Source organism: Mastomys coucha, unplaced genomic scaffold, assembly GCF_008632895.1.
Source record: "Mastomys coucha isolate ucsf_1 unplaced genomic scaffold, UCSF_Mcou_1 pScaffold10, whole genome shotgun sequence".
Classification (NCBI taxonomy): Eukaryota; Metazoa; Chordata; class Mammalia; order Rodentia; family Muridae; genus Mastomys; species Mastomys coucha.
The window spans coordinates 4804414-4824127 of record NW_022196892.1 but is presented as its reverse complement, the minus strand read 5'-3'; the positions used below and the strand labels follow the sequence as shown (position 1 = coordinate 4824127).

Genomic DNA, 19714 nt, shown 5'->3' with positions numbered 1-19714 from the left:
CGTGTTGTACAATGGACACTTTACTAGATTTTTGTTGTAGTGAGGGCTATGTGTGTTTCAACTTATTCCGTTGTCTTCTTTTAAAAATACCAATGACCTAAATATTGGGGCTCATACCTGTAATCCCAATATTCAGAGGCTAAAATAGGAGGATGGTTGTGACTTCCAGGCCAGCTTGGTCCATAGAGTGAGATTTTTATCTTAAAGGCAATAAAAAAAAAGACAAAAACTAACCCACATTTGTGATTCAGAGTACTTCACTGTGGTACAGTGCAGGCTCCTCACTAGAAGCTGTCTCCACAGCTAGGCAACCATGCTCTGTTTTCTTCCCAGTGCTCAGGCAGCCAGGAAGGAACTGGAGACTCAAAGTTCTGCTGAGGGTTGTGATCCACAGCTTTCTGAGTTTGTTTTATTTTTAAGTTTTAGAGATAATAATAGAAAGGAGGGAGAGGGCGAATTGAAAGATAACATTTAGGGAGGGGTATTTGTTTTCACAAGGTTGGTAATCTTCAAATAAGCCTGTCAGAATTCAGTAGCCATTCCCAGCTCTCATAGATTTTTTTCAAAACTACCCCAAACCTTCCCCAAACTGGCTACATATTGAATGCTTTATAGTTAAGGACTTGGAGAAGTCTGTCTGAGGCACACAACCCCATGAATCTATTTTCTGATAACTAGTATTGAACAAGAGCATCTAAGCATGGCAGACTTTCACGGAAGCAAGCCAGTGCCTTGCTCCCGCTCCTGTTCCCATAGTGAATGGTGGAAAACCATGACTCTAAGATACCTGCAGCCAATCTGTTTACTTGAGAATGAGGGTGTGGGTTTTAAGCACACACAACACTGATTTAATGCCATCTTTAACAAACGTTATGTCTTGCCACTAATTTTTAATACTTTTCTTGGCAAATCTATGACCGTGCACGGGTCTAAACTGACACTTTACAGAGGACTCTCATGCTGCTGCTGCTGCCGAGGAAACAATGAAACAATAGAAAACAATAACAAAATAAAACTTCTTCCCTAAGTTCCTCTCATGACTTACATAGTTTTATCAAATAGGTTTTTTTTTTTTAAGAGCATATGAATAAGTTACGACTTTGCCTCCTTTTGAACAAATGGTGCCTCATTTTGATTTTCAGCACCAATCGGATACAGTGCTCTTCCTAAAAGAAACGGTTCCCATTTGGGGATATGTTCTTCTACTGATGCCCAGTAACAAGTCTGAAAGAAAAAAAGTAAGAAAGCATATCAAACCGTTGAATTTGGTTCTTCATAATAGTCTAAATGTTTATTATCTTCATTGTGTATGTACACAAGTGTACATACACACTCTCACACACATATATGTAGAGTGCATTTCCTCTTCAATATATTTTATGTTAATTTTAGGGGAAAAAAACTGGCTACTTACTCGAGTTAATTTTTAATTTTCTCAGCAAACCAGAGCCTGGCAGAATTAAGGTTTTAAATTTTATTGTGATTTTACACGCCCTCTTGTGGCCAGCCTTGTGATTATTATCAGTACTGTCATTTATGGTGCCTGTTATTAAATATTTTTGTTTACAATTCTGCATTCCATAACTGGGGTTATCCATAGTGAAATGATCACGAAAGATTATACATGAGCAATTTCCTTAGAATTAACAGGAGAGGATGTGACCTAGACCCGAAACCAAGAATTTAATGACACGTAAAGGGCTTATAAATTGGCTCCTCAAGGTGTGTGGGGTGTTATATATCCACAAGTCTTTTAAAAGAATACTTGACATGAGAAATCATCATTTTTATGAAATTTATGTGCTTGTGTACAAGTGGGGTGTCCATGTGTGGTGTACGTGCACATGTGTATGCACACCTGCCCATGGAAACAAGGACACCGAGAAGCCTTGTCTACCACGCTCTGCTCTGCCTTATTCCTTATGCCTTTGATCCTGGAGCTAGCTTGGCAATAGCAGTCCTCCTGTGTCTTCCTCCACAGTGCCTGGGTTAAGGCATTTGGGCCATGTCTGGCTCTTTAAGTAGGTGCTGGGATCCCAATTCAGGTCTTAATCAGCAAGCGCTCTTACCTGCTGAGTCAGCTCTCCAGCTCTTTAGACTTTTATAATGAGAAAATAACTAATGTAGTATACCCATTTTGATGGAAATTGCTTGCAAATTGAGATGGTGTATATGTCTGACTGTTGTGGTGTACAGGCTGTCTACTGCTGCACTGTGTGAAGGAAGGCTTGGGGTGACCTGTAAAGAGGCCAAAGTTTGCCTCATGGGATGGCATTTTCTATTGGATGAACATAATCAGTATTAGGCGGAGGATAATTCAGCACCAAGTCAGATAGCACTAGGAACACATAATTTTTCACTGAGCACGACAAAGGTACAGTGGTTCTGCTGTTTGAAGATGGTGTGAAAGATTCTAAATATCTATACATCTGTGCATGTGGTCTGAGAAACAGCTTGACATACTTAAGATAAAGGTTACCCTGCTGTGCCAGAGTAGTTCAGAATACTATCCAAGGCCAGAAATGGGGGAGGGGGGCTCTGTGCCATTCACGGCTGAATGAACCACTATTATGTGGGCCCTGTATTTGCTAAAATAAGGCATTGGTGAATTCAACAAAGGAGGACATACCCAATGCACAACTTTGAGCCAGAGTTTTTTCTGCATTTGATCACTGCTTTTTCTTGTTACCCTAAATGACACAGAAAATTGAGGGGCAGATTCTCAGCCTCAGACTTTTGAGTCTATTCTTATCCCCGATTGGGCAAAAAGAAAAATTACATCTGAGAAAGCTCATTAGAAGTAGAAAATGAAACTATTTTCCATGTAGTATATTCCCATCCACACAAACACATCCATATACCAAGTATGGCTCACTTTTGCCAATCTTCTTCCAATCTACTTTTGAAGTCTGATTAATAAAATTGTATTGGGTGATAAGCATGGAGATACACATTTTTCTTTTCCCTTTTATCTTCCATGTTTTGTTTTCTTGATATGTAGACTCACAGCAGTCTCCTGTCTTAGCCTTCTACCAGTTACTGGTAGTTTGCATCTGAATGGCTTTGGCCACAGCCTGGTCTAGGAACACCATTGCTCCTCCTTACATTTTCCAACAGGCACTCCTTGGCTGGGCACCATGTCACAGGAAGAGTCAAAGCCTATGTCTGTTCTGGTTCATTAGGACAGTTGCTTCAATGTGACAAGACAAGATGTTCTATAACATTTCTGCCCTCTGTTCTGTGAGCCTTAGTGAATATTGACGTCCCATTCAGGATGAACACCGAGTCTCTCCTCAGCACTGTGACCAGTTAGTTCTGCAGCTGCACTGACTGCTGCCCACTGCAGAAAGAAGTTTCTCTGACCAAAGCTGACAGCAGTCAAGGTCTATGGGTGTAGGCATAAATATTTGGAAGGCAATTTGACAGTATGCCTATTTAGAAAAATAACAATATTCTAGGGCCTATGGCCTCTATAGCCATGGAATTTTGACCAGGATTCCAGTATCAAACAAGAAATTCCATCCTGTGGAGCAGATCTGAAATCCAATGAGAAAGCAGTTAGTTACTCCATTAACAGATGTGACACTATGGTAGCAGGGGGCATGTCTTGCCTGGCAGCCTGGTAGTGGAACATGTAGGGTTCAGTATTAGGGAAGACGACTGATGTCTTTTTTCTCCCAGCAGCCTACTTAGCATCTCCTGACACTATGAAGCCTAGGCAGCAGGGTGGAAGTTTCCTGTCAGTTTGAAATTCACTTCTCCATATCTAGAAGCCAAGTGTATGGTGTCTTCAGCAATAGCATCTTACCACACACTTATGGTAGGTAACCAAGTATGATGGCAATAGCAATAGTCTTTGTTGTCTTGGAGACTTTGCAGGCTTCTTGACCATTAACTCGTAGGAAGCATCCAGTTTTCATTTAAAAGCTCATGTCTTTTGACTGGCATAGTCTACCTCTGCAGGGCAATTCTATTTAGAAGAGGAGGCCAAAAGAATGTAAAAGTCAGAGGGTGGCGATTAGTGCTTGAAGTGCTGTCTTCTGGACATGACAGGGCTATCTATCACAGTCATGAGCACATAACTGCTGAAGTTACTTACATAGGATCAAGGCAGCCAAAACCCCAGTAGAGAGGGGAGAGATGAAGAGCTATTGGTGGTGGATAACTGCTGGGGAATGGAGACTCATTCTTTGTTGAGGTGGTAACTGGTAGATTTGCCATGCTCCAGTGAATCCCTCACATCCATGCACACAGGGCAGCTCTAACTGGACTTAATAGGTTATTTAAAGGGGGAGGCATAGGGGAATAGAGATAGATATCTGTATTCCATCAGAGAACTAGGATGGCTGCTGGCAGGTTAAGATACTTGCCCACTGAGCCTGATTACCTGAATTTGATTCCCAGAGTCCACAAGGGGGGAAGAGAGAAACAACCCTTGCAGGTTATCTTCTGACCTCCACATATGTAGCACAACATGTGTGCATGCATGGCACTTGCACATGAATATGTGCTATACACAAGTGCACATAAACACAAACTGGATGTGGATTTTTAAAAATTATCAATTCCAACTAGATAATTTTTTATTAAGATGTCCCTTAATTGATAACAACATATAGAACATTGTACTGTGGACATAAAAATATTAACCAATCCTTTTTTTTGCTTATTTTATTGACTAAAACCTGGGCAATACAGCTGGGAAGCCCTTGTTTAATTTGCAGGGAACTTAACAATTGTTATTCTTGTTAGAGTTAACTTAGGGTCTTACCTCAAGAGAAAGCATCGCAGGCTGTGGGTGTGGGGTAAACTTGGTCTGAAAAGCCTTCTCTGCAGCGTCTATGTCCTGTAACAGACACCAGCATTTTAAAACTGAAGTGTATTTATATGTAATGTAAAGGGCATCTACACCCCAAGTCTCCCACATCAGCACTTTTCTGTGAGTTTGTGCTGTAACGGAGGGACACAGAAGTAGGGACCCTTACTATAAATCAAGTAACCTACTTCCTCTATGAGTGCAGGGTTTCTCATTTAACATGGGAACATGGTGGTACTTCTATGTTCTACCTTTTTACTTTGAATAACTGGTAAATGCAAGTAATTAGTTTGAAAAACAAAAACATTTCCTTTAAAAATGCTCAGAGTTGGGTGTGGTGAAGCATGCCCATAATCCCAGAACTCAGAGCCTGTGGCAGGGAGGACTGAGTTCAAGGCCAGTCAACACTACATAAGGAGATTCTTGATACAGAAATAAATACAGAAAAAAATGATCAGAGTAATAACTATATCAACCTAAGGTCATCTGAAAACAGGCAAAGTGGAACAATAATGAATCACTGAGATGCAAACTAGACACTCAGACTCACACTGTATAGTGAAAGTTTGGGTCCTACAGATAGCGTGTGTAGCACAGAGATGGCACATATTTTATCAATATTCCATTTAAAATGTTATACCATGAAAATATTTCACATAGTTATGGCTCCTTAGTGAGTTATCTTGCTCAGAGTTTTTAAAAAATATTCTACTACACATGTCTAACCTTTTTTTTTTTTCCAAGACAGGGTTTCTTTGTGTATCCCCGGCTGTCCTGGAACTCACTATGTAGACCAGGCTGGTGATGTCTAACTTTTTGACATTTTGAAACATCTACCAAGGTCATGTTTGAGAACTACATGATCAAGTTACACTCCTTCCCATTTCATGGTTTAAGTAAAGTTTGCAATTCTGTCTTTGGCTGTATCATGGCTATCCTTGGCCATGTGCAGCCCTCAGGCTGTGTGGTAAAAGCACCTATAGGTCTTTAGGACTGGATTTTCAGGTTAATTTAAGTGGGAAGTGTCACTGCTAGGCAGTACACTACTTAGTGGATGGTATTTACCAATAGGAAGTGTCATTGCTAGGCAGTACATCACTCAGTGGATGGCATTCAAGAACCACACTTAAATTTGTAGTTTAATTTCAAGATGAGCATATTTTCTTCTATGGTTATAAAAACAGAAGCGTAATTAAGCTTAACCTGGTATAATTTTTCCTTCCCTACACACCTTAAACACATGCAGAGAAATGTGGGGTTCTGCATGTTGTTACAGAAATATTTGAGTCTGGCTAAGAAATGCTCTCCAGACCAGCAGCACTGCTGTCTAGAGCATGCTTACTATCTTAAGTTCACAGAGGTCTGGGTGCAAGGCTTGGCACATTCTGTGTCTCCTCTGAGCTTAGTGAATTGCAAGCAAAGTTCTCTTGATCCATGCACACACATTGGAGCAATCTAAGTAGAGGGCTGTTGGACAGACGGCGAGAAATGAAGAGGGCGTGGGAGTGGGGTGTGAAGAAGCCAATGCTGAACAGGAGAAAAAAGATAGCAGATGGTAGCGGCGGGAGCAAGGGATGGGTGTGAAATGTAAAAAGGAAAAACAGGAAATTCCCTAAAGGGACTCCCCAAAGTTGCACAACCATTAATGCACCTGCTGTCTAGGGGAAGGTGATTTGAAGGAAAAATATACAATTCGGGGATATAAAAACTGATGTTAGCGTGTCTATGCCCCACCAGAAGTTTACAGCTAAGACACATGTTAAAGATACATGCTGATGCCATGACAGATGCAGAGGTATGACTATTCTGTGACTGTTTTATTGAGATTTTACAAGGTTTGTAAAAGTTATAGTTTATTGTTAGTAATCCAACAAATGAAACACAGAATAATTGTGGCCTCAGCCCTGCCAGGACTCAGGAACAGGTCCACTGTTGCTGTCAGGGACAGATCTGGGAGACACGTAGCTCTGATATTATCAGGATTTTTCTTGAAGACAGAAAATAAGGACACTTAAATATCTCACAGAGAAGTAGATATGCAAACAAAAGAGCAGACACCAGCGGAGGCAGATACTGCATCTACCCACACCACCCCATCACTGAACTTAGCACTTAGGTGACCTCTCCTCTTCAGCTGGGTTGGTTTTCTTCCTTTACTTCTAAGTATGGCTTTCTTAAGCTGTGTGACATCTGTCTTCCCATGTTTACTCTCTTCTTTCGGCTGTCTCTTACCCAGCTTCCAGCGCTGCTGTAGAGAAGGGCTAGACTTCTACCTTACCTCTCACAGATCTACTGGGTAAAGCTGTGTGGGGCTGTAGTCTGACAGGCAGGTGCTTCTGTGGCACTCATCTTCATGCCACCTACTTTTCGCTAACAAGGCCACACAGCTTAGACTGTCCTTTCTGAATGCCTTCCATTGTCTCCACTTCATTCCCAGTGCCACAGTCTTACTACTGATTTGTTCATTCAAGCGCTCATGGAGTATTTGCTTTGAAACATGCAAAGAGAATATTTTGCTTTATTTTGTAACTGTCTGAGGATTGACTTGTTGGTTAAACAACCACTTGGAACCTATCCTCATATACCTTAGACTCAGAAACAATGGATGCCCCGGTAAACAGGATGAAGTGTGGCTTCCTTTGCCTGACTGGAGTAAAACAAACAAAAAGACCACAATTTGATGAGCACATTCTGTAAGAAGTTATATCTTGATATTTCCATACAATACCTGCCTCGATGACACCTATATACATGTCTCTTTTATGTGCACTTGAATAGTCACTGAATGGATAACCACAGTTGCAAAGTTTCTTGAGCAAACTCAGATACTTAAAAAAAGAAAAAAAAATGGTGCTGAAGATGAGCAAGGCAAAGTCCAGAGCAGAGAGCAGGAGCAAGGTGGACTTACTTGCCTATGAATTGTCATTCTGTCTTACAGATCTGCCACTAGACCCTTAAAAGTCTGAGCAGAGCCTGATATGACAGGGCTGTTCGATATCCATGGGAGGCCTCACCTTTCCTGAGGGGAGGCAAACAATGAATGGATGTGGGAGGACAGGAGGGAGGAGAAGCTGGTCAGGATGTAGAATAAATAAGTTAATTAATTTAAAAAAGACTGAGAAGTTAGGGAACATAAAAAAACAAAGATTGTAAGTTGGCAACCAAGCAGAACAGATGTACTGTATTGGTGGTGGCACAACTATTAGCTAGTCTTTGAACACAGTATTGACTGAACTTCCCTGGTAGGGCAAGCCCTAGAAATAAAGTGTCCTACTACAAAGTACTTCCAGGGGCCACAATGGTGGCAGTAGTGATGTCTGTATCACAGGACAGTCACTGCAGCAGTTGTCCTTATCCTTGGTTTTGATGTCTAGTTTCAGATTCCACGGTTGACAGTGGACTGCAGATAGCAAATCAAAAGTTGGGAACTACAGGTGCATCTCAGTAGTATGGTGCATGCTAGGACACAACATACATGGGCCTTGATATCAATCTCCAGCTTAGACATGTACATAAGAAAAAGCAACTAATATGTTTTAAATTGTGCATCATTCTGAGTAGCATAGTGAATTTTCATGACTTCCCCTGTCTTCACACCTTGGGTTGTATACCATCTCTGTTAGTATGTACACACTGGTAACTTGGCAGTTGTCTGGGTTGTTCCATCCACCTTTGAAGTATCACAGGGCTTGTGTCTAAGTGACCCTTGTGTGGTTGGCAAGTACATGGTCACTTGCCTCCCTTTCATGCCACCACTGAGGCACACGTTTACAAACCACAGGAACAGGAAGTACAATATAGCCCCCTGACACTACATCCACCTAGTTTTTATTAGAATATAACCATCATATTTTATTGTTGCTGATTCTTTTCTGTGCCTTATTTATAACTTAGGCCTTATTACAAGTGTGCAAATATGAGTGAACATTGTACATAGGATGTGGCATTATCCATGGTTCCAGATGTCTGGTGAGACATCTTGGAGCATAAGCCCCATAGATTAAGGAGACTACTGTATACAGATATGTGGTGTTGGGGAGCTCTTTGAGGAACAAGCATTTGGGTTTATTTTTCAAACAAGGCTTCAATTTGTGGCTCAGGCTTGCCTTAAACTCACAGCAGTCCTGCTTCACTTCTCAAGATTACAGGTATGAGCTATCACACTCAGTTCAGAACTGAGGTTTCTGGTATGGGGGGGAATTAGGGGCACAAAATCAATGGTTTCTAAGTTAAAAACCTTGCAATACTTTAACTGAATTGGAATTACTGATAGGAGTTCTTGTTGTATCTTATCTCAAAAAGGAAAATCAAAGAAGTTGCAATAAATAGTCCCAGTGCCCAGATTGAGAGCTCTAAATATATTTCCTGCCAAAAGGAGCCAGAGCTCCTTGAAGCAATGACCAATTCTAAGTCTGGATGGCAGATACAGGGAGCCTGCAAGCACCCATCAGGTCAGAAAGAGAGGAAACTGTCAGAGACTGTTACTATATGGTAGCGGCATCTGGGGCTGACTTGGAGAGCCTTCCACTTGGTAAGAATGGCCTAATCCCAGTATAAGGAATAAAAAGTCACAAAGAACTGAAACATTTCAAATCTCAGATAAAGCAACATCTTATAAGTCACCCTGGAGGAATGGTGGGAAACTGGCTTGTTTTAAAGTCAGTGCAGGAGCTGAAGAGATGACTCAGTGGCTTGGTTCCCAGTACCTAATAAGGTACCTCACAAGGTCCTGAAACTGCAGAACCAGGGGATCAGATGCCTGCTTCTGGCCTTCATGGGCACCTGCACTCCTGTGCATAATGCAGAACTAAAAACAAATCTTTATGAAATAACTAAATACAGGGCAGAAATTGTGGCTTAGTAGCTGCTTAACATGTACAAGGGCTTAGGTTTGATACCTAGCTTTGAAAAACAAAAGCAACTAGATTCACAAAAGGAATCAAGCATTTAGTATACTGTTTCTGACATTAACTACACACAACTAGGTAGCTAACATAGAGTAGATTCTCTTTAAACAAATAAAAATCAGAAGTCAAGTAAGAAGGAATAAAATAACAGGAACCCAAGTTTTACTTTTTTTTCCTTTCTAAACTTGAGTATTGCTGTGTTACATTAGGCTAGCCTACACTTGCTTCACTGCCTTGTAACTTATACCAAGCCCCTGCTGGTGCCTCTGTGTACCTGGCCTATAGCCTTTATAATATAATACTCGTGTGCTCTTGCCCCAAACATCAAACTCAAACTTGGTGGCCTTTCTCTGTTTCTACTCTTGATACTCTTATCCAGTAACCTAACCTACCAGGGCTTGAAGTGTGGCAGTTGTTAGTTACAATGCGCTTAAGTATAAAATACAATCCAAAATTTGAAGGCTAGAGAGAAAAAATATTTTTAAAGCAAACATTTACAATATTTTATAATTACTTCAAAATTTTAACTTACTCTCATGTTGGATTTTATGGTTCTGGGGATCCAGCCCAGGCCTTGTGCATGTCGGTTTAGCTGTTTCTTTTGTCTTTGTTAAAAGTAGTTTGTACCTATCACTGGCCATCCTGGCGACAGTTGGCTAAGTTCCTGCTCTACTAGTACCTGCTCCAGGATCACTTCCAGGCTGATCTCAGTAGACACCCATTCTATTTCTGACCGTAATGCTTTCCTATCCTGTCTTTTCTTGCAGGGCTTATACAGCTTCCCTGTGAGATGCTGAGAACACAGAAAGGCCTTGCTGTGTGAGGCTGAGTTTTTTTTGGGAGGGGAACAGGGAGAGATCACATTTTATAAAACAGAAGTATTTATATGAACAAAATCCTCTCTCTTCTCTAACTATACACCCATGATGACTGTTTTTAATGCTGATATTCAGTTTGATACTAATAGGGAAAAGTCACTCAGCTTGCATTTTTTAAGTGCATTATCTTTTATGACAATTATTGACTGAAATTTGACTCAGAACTGTCTTGCTTCAGATTAAATTAATTTACTAAGATATCAAATATTTCATGGGATTAGTATTTTCCTTATGTCTCCTTAAAAAAATTCCTGCATTTGATACTGCTTTGAAAAATAATTTTAAAGTTAGCACACAGTCTAATGGACACTGTTAGGGCTTTTCCACTCTCGCATATTCCTACATTCTGTTTGTACTCACCCCTTCCCTCTGCGCTCTCTCTCTCTCCCATCTTGCTGATTCCCTTCCACCTGCCTCATTTCTATTTTCATCTTAACCTATTCATACTAGTTTGTCTTTCACAAATGACTTCATAGAAACATCATCACATTCATAACAAATTTTGTTAGGATCAAAATATATGTATAAATAACTTTGTGATGAGTGGATGTAGGTAAATAAGAGCCTCCCCTGTGAGAATGAGGAAAGATGGTCAAGTTCACTTTTATCTATTTTTAAACCTTTGAAAAACATTTAATGTTAAAAATAACTTTTAACCTTTCAGTTAATGTAATAGACATGCTATTTAATGTCTTTCCCATAAGCTATGCCTTGTGGCACAGGCCTGTAATCACAGTGTCTCAGGAGACTGTGGCAGGAGGATTATTGTTTGTACATTCATTTCCTATTGAGGCAACAGAATAAGTTAAAGAGCAGTCTGGGAAACTCAGACCTTCTTTCAGAAGGAAAAGCAAGCCAGTGGGATGGCTCCTGGGTAAGTATGATTGACGACTGGCTATAGGATTGGCTGTGGGATGGCTCATGGCTACTTGAGGATGGGCTGAGACCCCAAGTCAATCTCTAGACCCTACATGGTGCACAAAGAAATCTCTTCCACAAATTATCCTCTGACCCTCACAAAAATCTGTGGTATCCTCTTCCTCAATATATAAATCAAAAGTAAAATAAGGTCTCAGGATATAGTTCAGCAGTAGAATGCTTGCTTCGGGTTTAATCCCACTCTTCCAGACCCCTCCTCTACACACACCTCTCTTGGGAAAGGAGTTCTCTGGTAGAGTGTACGTGTAGCATACATGAGGACCTGGGTATATTCTCTAGCACCCTAACTCCCCAGAAAATATCTCTCAACACAAAATTCTAAAAGATTCAAATTCTCTTTATCTTACTTTTACACAGTGATTTCTATAGTTGTACCATTAACGCTGCTTTGAAAGTTTTTAAAAAATGAAAACAACACTGGATTTTAAAATGTATATGTAATTAAAGTGTACCAAACAAAGACAGGGAAGAGATCATGCCTAGCAACCATCACCATGCCTGCAATGCAGTAAGTGTTCAATAAATGAGTAGGATACTATGAAGATAGGCATTTTGTCCTTTCAGTTTCTTTTCACTATGACAGTCTGGGGAATCCCAGCACACTAAACTTTTTCTTTCAGTTATGGAGGCCAATGCATTCCCTTCTTTATATAATGATGTTCCTGAACTTATGACGGATTATGTCCATGAATCCTTAGTTGGATTGCACTTACTATACCCAATCTGTAGAGCTTTATTAAATATATAAAACTGAACTTTACACACAGACATACACACATATATATGTATGTATACAAACAGAACTTTATATAAAATTGACTTTTATATAAAATATAAACCTCTATTAAAGAATAGTTTTTCTATTCATTTAAAAAATTCTTAGGTGTATATATGTGTTTCTGAGTGTATGGTTGTGCGCTACATGTGCACAAGAACCCTCCGGGGTCAAAAGAGGTGTCAGATCTCCAACTGGAGTTATGGATGGTGGTGAGCAAATATGTGGTAACTGAGGATCCAACTTGGTCCTCTCGAAGAGCAGCCTGTGCTCCTAACCACTGAGCCTTCTCTCCAGCCTATTTCTCTATTCTTGAATCACCTACGAGGAAAGTCAGTCTTTTTTATATATGCATGTTTGTGTGTGTGTGTGTGTGTGTGTGTGTGTGTGTGTGTGTGTGTAGCAGGAAGCTTAGAGATCACATATCAATTACATGCAGTAAGTAAGGAGTGCAAACTGCAAGTGAGGTGAGGCTGTAAACTCTTAAAGTCCACCCAGTGACATACTTTGTCCAGCAAAACTAGATCTCCTAAAGGTCCTCTTCCTAAACAGCACCACTAACTGGGGAGCAAGTGTTCAAACATCTAAACCTATGGGGAACATTTTTTTATTCTAACCATTACAGTCTCTAAACAAACACAACCTTGTGTCCTGTGAATTTTCAAGCTAGTTAGTTCATAATCCCACTAACATCAATAGGGCCACTCATCTTTTTATTCTTGACTATTTTTTTTTTTTACTTAAGAATCCAGTAGAATGTTTAAATTATTTAAATACAGGTGAGGTTTAGCTTCACCTCGGAGGTCTTTACTAATATTTTTACATTAGTTCTGTCTCATTAATTATGTCTAATATTCAGAACAAAGAAATGACACCAAAATTATAAATTCGTGCAAGATGTATTTGGAAAGATGTGGAGAATCTCTATCCTAAAGTAGCCCTCAAACACATTTTCAGTCTTAATCCTCATATAGTCTCCATTCTTCTCCGTGTAACGTAGCATCCGCTCATATAGAGTATCAGTCTTTGGTAATAAGGAGCTCAGACAGGTTTGATGCTCTCCAGTCTGCAGCCTCCCTGAAGAAAGAACTTTAATGTAGCCTTACTCTGTTCTCTCCACTTTCAGCTCCAGGCACTCATTACATGTTTGCTCATTAAAAGGAAAACCCTTGAAAACCAAATAGCACACCACTTGCTCCAGGTAGCAGCAATCAAGTCTTCCAATTTAGTTTCTCTAACTTTTCACAGCAATTCCAGAGTATCCTATATATTTCCATTTAAAAATAAATATTGTTAACACCATTGGGCAAGTAAGACATATGGCAATATAGAATGCTTTGGTAGCACTATGGCTGTGACTTAAATTACTGTGGATCAAACTGCCAGAAGCTGAGAAGATAGCTGAATGTTCCTCTCCCTTTATCCTGCAGTGAGGATAGAAGATAGCTGTATCATGCCTATCGATGAAAATATTTAACAATAAAAACTGAAAACACTGCTTTATAACTTAAATAATATAGTCTTACTACCAAATGTTTTAGTCATAGGATCTCTTGGAAGCTTGAATGGAAGAAAACTCTAGGGTTTTAATTATGGATGAAGCCACACAATTCTGGAAGCATAGTATAGCAAGCAGCCAAAAATGTTACACATATGATTTTATTCCAAATGGGCACATTGGCCAAATGGTGAGGCCCTATGCAGTCATACACTTTGACCACCTACTCCACAACCACCCAAAGGAGTCTGGGAAATGAGCTCTCACAATGGATTCTGTGTGTTTACTGTGGAATTAGTTGGACAAAATCAAATGGTTCACATTTTTGTGCTGTTTAGTATTTGAGTTGGGTCTAAACACATCACACACACACACACACACACACACACACACACACACGTCTTTGGGGTCCTTCCTTGAAAGGACGAGTATGAAAAACGTTAAGGATACGCTTTCTGCTGCTTCTTGCACAAAGGTGACCTTAATATTCTTCCTGTCGTCATTGATTTTTTTTGGTTGACAGAAAAAATTTAGCTTATGTAAACTTCACTTTTTTTCACTTTCAAAAAGCAAGAATCCATATGCTATTTGCCTAACTAACATGGGCTTGAAAAAGACACTGGCTCATTAATTCTGCTAGTTACTAAAAACAAAAAAACGATATGAGTCAAAATTGTGAGACGCATGTAAATACCTTAGGACAGGGGAAAACATCTACACCCAAGTCCTAGGGACTACCTGCAAGAGCCGGAGGTTTCTTCTAGAAGCAGTCTCAATGGCTTGGAGGAGAGATGCCCTTTCTGTGTTTTGATCTCCAAATTTATTTTTCATTTTCTGAAGTAACATTAATCTTTGTGATACTCTGGAAAAAAGTGAAGATTATATACAGAAGAAAAATTGAAAAGCAAATATTTTATTGCTTGACCAATATATAACATATCTTTCTTAATTGCATCTCACCTCAGCAATGGCCTGTTACTGGAAGCCAATTATTATATAAACTAATGAGAAAATGAAAAGAGTAGATAGTTTACTGTGTCTTAAGTCAACCTGGGTAAAATTATTTTTGTTTTCATTAACATATACTTCCCAATGCCATAAGTATATGCCTCTGGTTTTTAGCCACTGCAGTCTTTTGAAATTATTGTAGAGTGTTGAAGATATGTAATTTTTGGTGAAAATGCAAACTGTAATACATATCTCCTTGTACACATAGTTATATATACCTCCCCACACATATACATTGCTATAACTTGCTATAGGAAACCTTCTGCTTAACACTTCAGTACCCCTGAATCTCAAGTTACACATTTAGAATTGTGCTAAACTTCCATATGTTTGAAGAAGCAATAAAAATATTTTTTATCTCTTTTTCCAAGAGAAAGATGATGGTTTGATATGTGAGTGAGAGGCAGTATATATATATGCATGCTTACAAGGTAAACCAATGTTTGGAGAAAGAAGAAAAGCTCTAAGTAAATTCTTTAACTATTTCATTATATATAATACACTTGAAAATTTTTTTGTTCATTTTTAGAAGTGTTTTGGTTCCCTAAAAGATGAAAATTATGTACAATAATGAAAGATATATAAGTGGTATACAGAAGACAATGTAATTAAATAAAATAAATAAATGATAAATAACTGTTTTATAGGGAAGTCTTGAATGTAGAACTAAAAAGGTCAATGAACACTTGTATTGTTTTTGTTTTTATGAAAATGGCATATTAGAAGACCAAAGAACCTGGTAATTAATTAACAATAGGAAAATCTGAGAGCCCACAAATAGATGAAGATTAACATTAACTATAAAATCATGGCTCCCTATACAATATGGTGGATTAAGTGCAAAATGGTTAAAGATAATGGCATTAGAACATTCAAGCAAGTGCAAGGCCCATGACTATACAGGCCACACTCCATGAGTATAAAGCCAGCTCTGGATAAGAAATTTCAAGAAGTCTACTGAAAGCTAAGCTTTGGAGCGGAAGATATGGCTCAGAAGCTATAGGTTCTTGCTGCTTTTCTTGAGGACTTGAGTTTAGTTCTCAGCACCCACTTAAAGCCGCAATCAACTGCTACAAGTCTTAGCTCCAGGCGTTCTGGTGCCCTCTCACCCTCTTCTATGCTGCCTGGCCATCTGTATTCACACATGCATATTCACACACACACATGCACGCACATGTACACACACACAATTATTTAATTCAAAGTATTTAATAAAGGTTTACTTAAAAAAAAAAAAAGAGCCAATCATGGTGGTAACTATCCTTACTCCAAGCATTCAGGAGACAGAAGCAGAAAAATCAGGGGTTCAAGATCAGTTTTGGTTGTGAAGAAAGTTCAAGACCATCTGGGTTACATGAGACCCTGTTTCAGAACCCCTGCAACCACAAAGTTTCTATTAAAATCTAATTTGAACCTTAGAAAGGGTGAAGGAAGGGAACGCTTTGATATCAATATATATATATAAATAAATAAATACATGGATGTTTAGAATATAATTATGCCATTTAATCTCATTCTTAAGAGACAATGAAATTATCTACAATAAAATCTTCTGTCAGAAAATGACAATTTCACATTTTTAAGTCTTCCTATGCATGTTTCACTAATAAAGTAGATACACTCTGTATTTGGAGTATCTTTTTTCAAAAACTTACATTTCTTCATGTCTTTTAGAAAGGTGAATTTCTTGAGTAAACAATGAAGTCATCTTTAATCAAAGCTGGGCTATAAGTTTTCTGCTAAATAATAAAAACATTTAGTTATCTTCCCCCATATGTTCAGCTATGAAATTTGGTTTTAGTACTGAAACAACACATTAATTCTCTCAAAAGAGAAAACCGACAATTTCATGTGTAATGTGAAAGAACGCACTCAAGCACATTTTTATTACTGTTTTTTGTTTTGTTTTGTATTTGCCAGATTTACTCAAATTGGATCAAATGGATTGGGTAAACTCAAGACGCTTCATATTTTCTACCTCCACCCAAGCTCTAATCTTAAACAGAATTTCAACAAATAAACAGCCAGCACTAAGACAGAAAGAAAAAAAACCTAAAAATTCAACACATACACATAGACAAAAAGGGAAACGAGTATGAGGACCTACTGGGAACTCATGGTCTTGCCTTCAGCGGAAGATTACCCACTTCTAAGATGACCCTTCAAAACAAGGGAAGCATTTTTACTTGTGTAACTTAGGAAAACCTCAATTAAGCCCTCTCACTGTATCCTAGCAGGTCAGCACTCTCATTTGGAGAGTTTCTATGGCATATTACACCAGGCGCAGGCTCCCCTTAGCTAAAGTACTTGCACAAGTATAGATGGTGGTCTAATGAAGTGCCCTGAAAGTGCTGGGCTAAGCACAAAAGCTAAAGGTGCCCCACCAAAGGGAGACAAATACAACACAGACGTTCCATGAAGGAGACTTTCCTAAACTTTCTGAAATTAAACGCTAGTCCCTGAACCGCTCAGGGTCGGATGCTGACAGGAAGCCTGAGCTCTGGGTCAGCACACAGCACAGGGGCCTGCCTGGCCCTTCAGCAGGCTCCTTCTCCGCCCAGGGCGGCTTCCAGCCCTGTGGACTGCATCCTATCTCACGCCCAGCTTCCTCGCCTTCCTCCCAGCGAGTTTTGCAGCCGACTAAGGCAGCGTCCAGGCGCTCCTGGAAAGTCACTCCTGCTGCCTCTCTCCTCCTTCGGGAACACTTCAAGAAAAACTCTGCCTTTTGAAGCGAGGAAGCGTCCAACGGCCACCCCCAATTCCCTCCTTTCATCCCCGGAAAACTCTTTTAAAAAACCTTCCTCATCAGCTGGCTCTCCCCTCATTAGCTTCCTCATCATCACCCCACTGGCCTCTGGGGCCACGGGCTGGGACCACACTGCGCCCACCTCTGAGCTCTTCCGGGAACGCGCCACGGACTACGCCTGCGCAAGACCTGGGCGTGGCCGGGCAGCCATCTTTGCGTACTTTACGCTCCTGACGTCAGTCAGAATCCCAGCTAACAGTGTGGCTCGGCTCGGGCTTGGGGTCGGGTACCTCAGTGAGAATGAGACTGTGGAAGATAGTCAAATGGGTCTTTAGAAACCTGGAAGAAAATGTGCTGATAGCTCAAGGTTTTGAAAAGTGGGCCCTGCAATATGTTAAAAAGTCTTTAGGGAGTACAGATGGCTTCCTGGAACCTTGGAATGTTCCAGTAGTTTGTATAGAAGTACGCGCGCACGCGCGCGCGCGCGCGCATGTGTGTGTGTGTGTGTGTGTGTGTGTGTGTGCGTGTGCCTGTGTCTGTGTGTGTGTGCTGTCAGAGCAGCCTCTATCACACACAGATCACAGCGAGTTCACAGCCTTGTGTTGTTAAGCCCCAGGGCACTCCTCCCATGAGCAAAGGTGTGCCCTTAAGCATCATTTTATTCCTTGAAATAACTTTGTGAGAGAGTAGTTCTGTTTATTCTTTGCTTATAGAAAGAGATATGGAAGAATAATAAAGTCGGACTAACAGTTACTCAGCTGATAAAGGATAAAGACATTTAAGCGAGTTTTTCCTCCTAAGTAACCTACATTAAATTTAGCACCAGGTTTAGACACTTTGAACTCAGTGTGTCCTTTATTTTGAAAACCTCTTTCCTACACACTTAGGTATCTTCACTTCTTTATTCTTCTAGGGCAGGGCCTCACTATGTAGACCAGGCTAGTCCTTGAAATCACAGGGTCTTTCTGCCTTCCTGCCTCTGCCCCTCTGGCCCTCTGGCCCGCTGCCCCTCTGCCTCTGGTCGGGGGAGTAAAGGCATGGGATATGATACTCGGCTCTTCCTATCTTATAATGCTACTCTTTCAATATAGGTATTATTTCATTCTCAGTGTTGGACTTCCCATTTCCCCAGCCACTTTTTTCTCCACTACAAAAGAACATTTTGTATTTTGTAAAGTTCCCTTTCAATTTTGGGGTGTGTGTGTGTGTGTGTGTGTGTGTGTGTGTGTTGGGATGGTATGCCACAATGTATATAGGTGCCCTCAGAAGGCAGAAGAGAGATTTAGATGCCCTGGAGACTTTATTTGAGTGTTGTGATGAGAACTCTTATCCTCTGGAAGAACAGCCAGAGATCATAACTGCTGGACGCATCTCTCTCCAGCATCAAGAAAAATATTTTTGACTTTGGTTTACGATGTGCATTTTCTAACTGAATGAATGAAATTCTTTTGCCTGGTAAAATTTCACCGGATTTCCAAGCACTATGTCTTTGCTTGGTAGATCTGTTTAGCTGATAAACTTCTCTACACCCTTCTCTCTTTAAAAATAGACCCTTGAATGGTTCTGTATTCTGGGCTCACCTCTGAATAAAATGGAGCCTTTGCATAATTACAAGGCATTCTTGTTTGTTTTGAAGAATTTAAAAATAATCTTTAACTGTTTTTTGGACTATATGACCAGACAGCCTAACTATTAAAATGTTTTCATGTTTATTAAGATAAACTTTATGTACCCTCATGCTTTGGGCAAGTTTGCATGGTAGTACAATTGGGAGAAACTACAAATTTTCCTCATAGCTCCTCCTTTTTGAGTCAATGTCTGCCTTACTGTCAAACCAAGAGATAGTATATAAATTTTGCAATCTTTAGGAAGATAGTAACCAGGAATATATCACAGAAACTTAAATATTCTCTAGATATATTTTTATCATGTATAGCAACCCATAAAAGTTCTGCTTAAAGATCAGCTATCATAACTCCTCTCTGGACAAATCACATTTGTGATCCTTTCCATGAGACAACTAGCTGGTGAGGGCAAATCTGTGGCAACCACATAGTGCATCAGTTCTTATAGTTTGGATTTGACTAGTTCAGTCTGGATGTTTTCTGGAGTGAAATACTCTTGCTCTACACTGCAATTCATAATAA

At 39.9% G+C, this 19714-nt stretch overlaps 1 protein-coding gene across 7 annotated transcripts; it reads right to left on the bottom strand.

The window, feature by feature from the left end:
• Positions 1 to 371: 371 nt before the first annotated feature.
• On the bottom strand, positions 372 to 17784 carry CUNH3orf14 (chromosome unknown C3orf14 homolog). 7 transcript variants are annotated; one of them, XM_031344929.1, is made up of 6 exons: positions 17710 to 17730; positions 16929 to 16981; positions 16477 to 16560; positions 14552 to 14675; positions 4772 to 4846; positions 376 to 1224 (listed from the first exon to the last, which is right to left on the bottom strand). In XM_031344929.1, the coding sequence occupies exons 3-6, from the start codon at positions 16527 to 16529 to the stop codon at positions 1093 to 1095; spliced, it is 384 nt and encodes a 127-aa protein (XP_031200789.1). In that variant the 5' UTR covers positions 16530 to 16560; positions 16929 to 16981; positions 17710 to 17730; the 3' UTR covers positions 376 to 1092. The 7 variants fall into 7 exon arrangements, 6 of the variants coding, with proteins under 6 accessions (XP_031200782.1, XP_031200789.1, XP_031200768.1 ...); XR_004111719.1 differs by lacking the exon at positions 16929 to 16981 and adding an exon at positions 2876 to 3536 and having other exon boundaries at positions 1129 to 1224; positions 17623 to 17732; XM_031344922.1 differs by lacking the exon at positions 16929 to 16981 and having other exon boundaries at positions 372 to 1224; positions 16477 to 16557; positions 17710 to 17784.
• Between the last annotated feature and the right edge of the window lie 1930 nt (positions 17785 to 19714).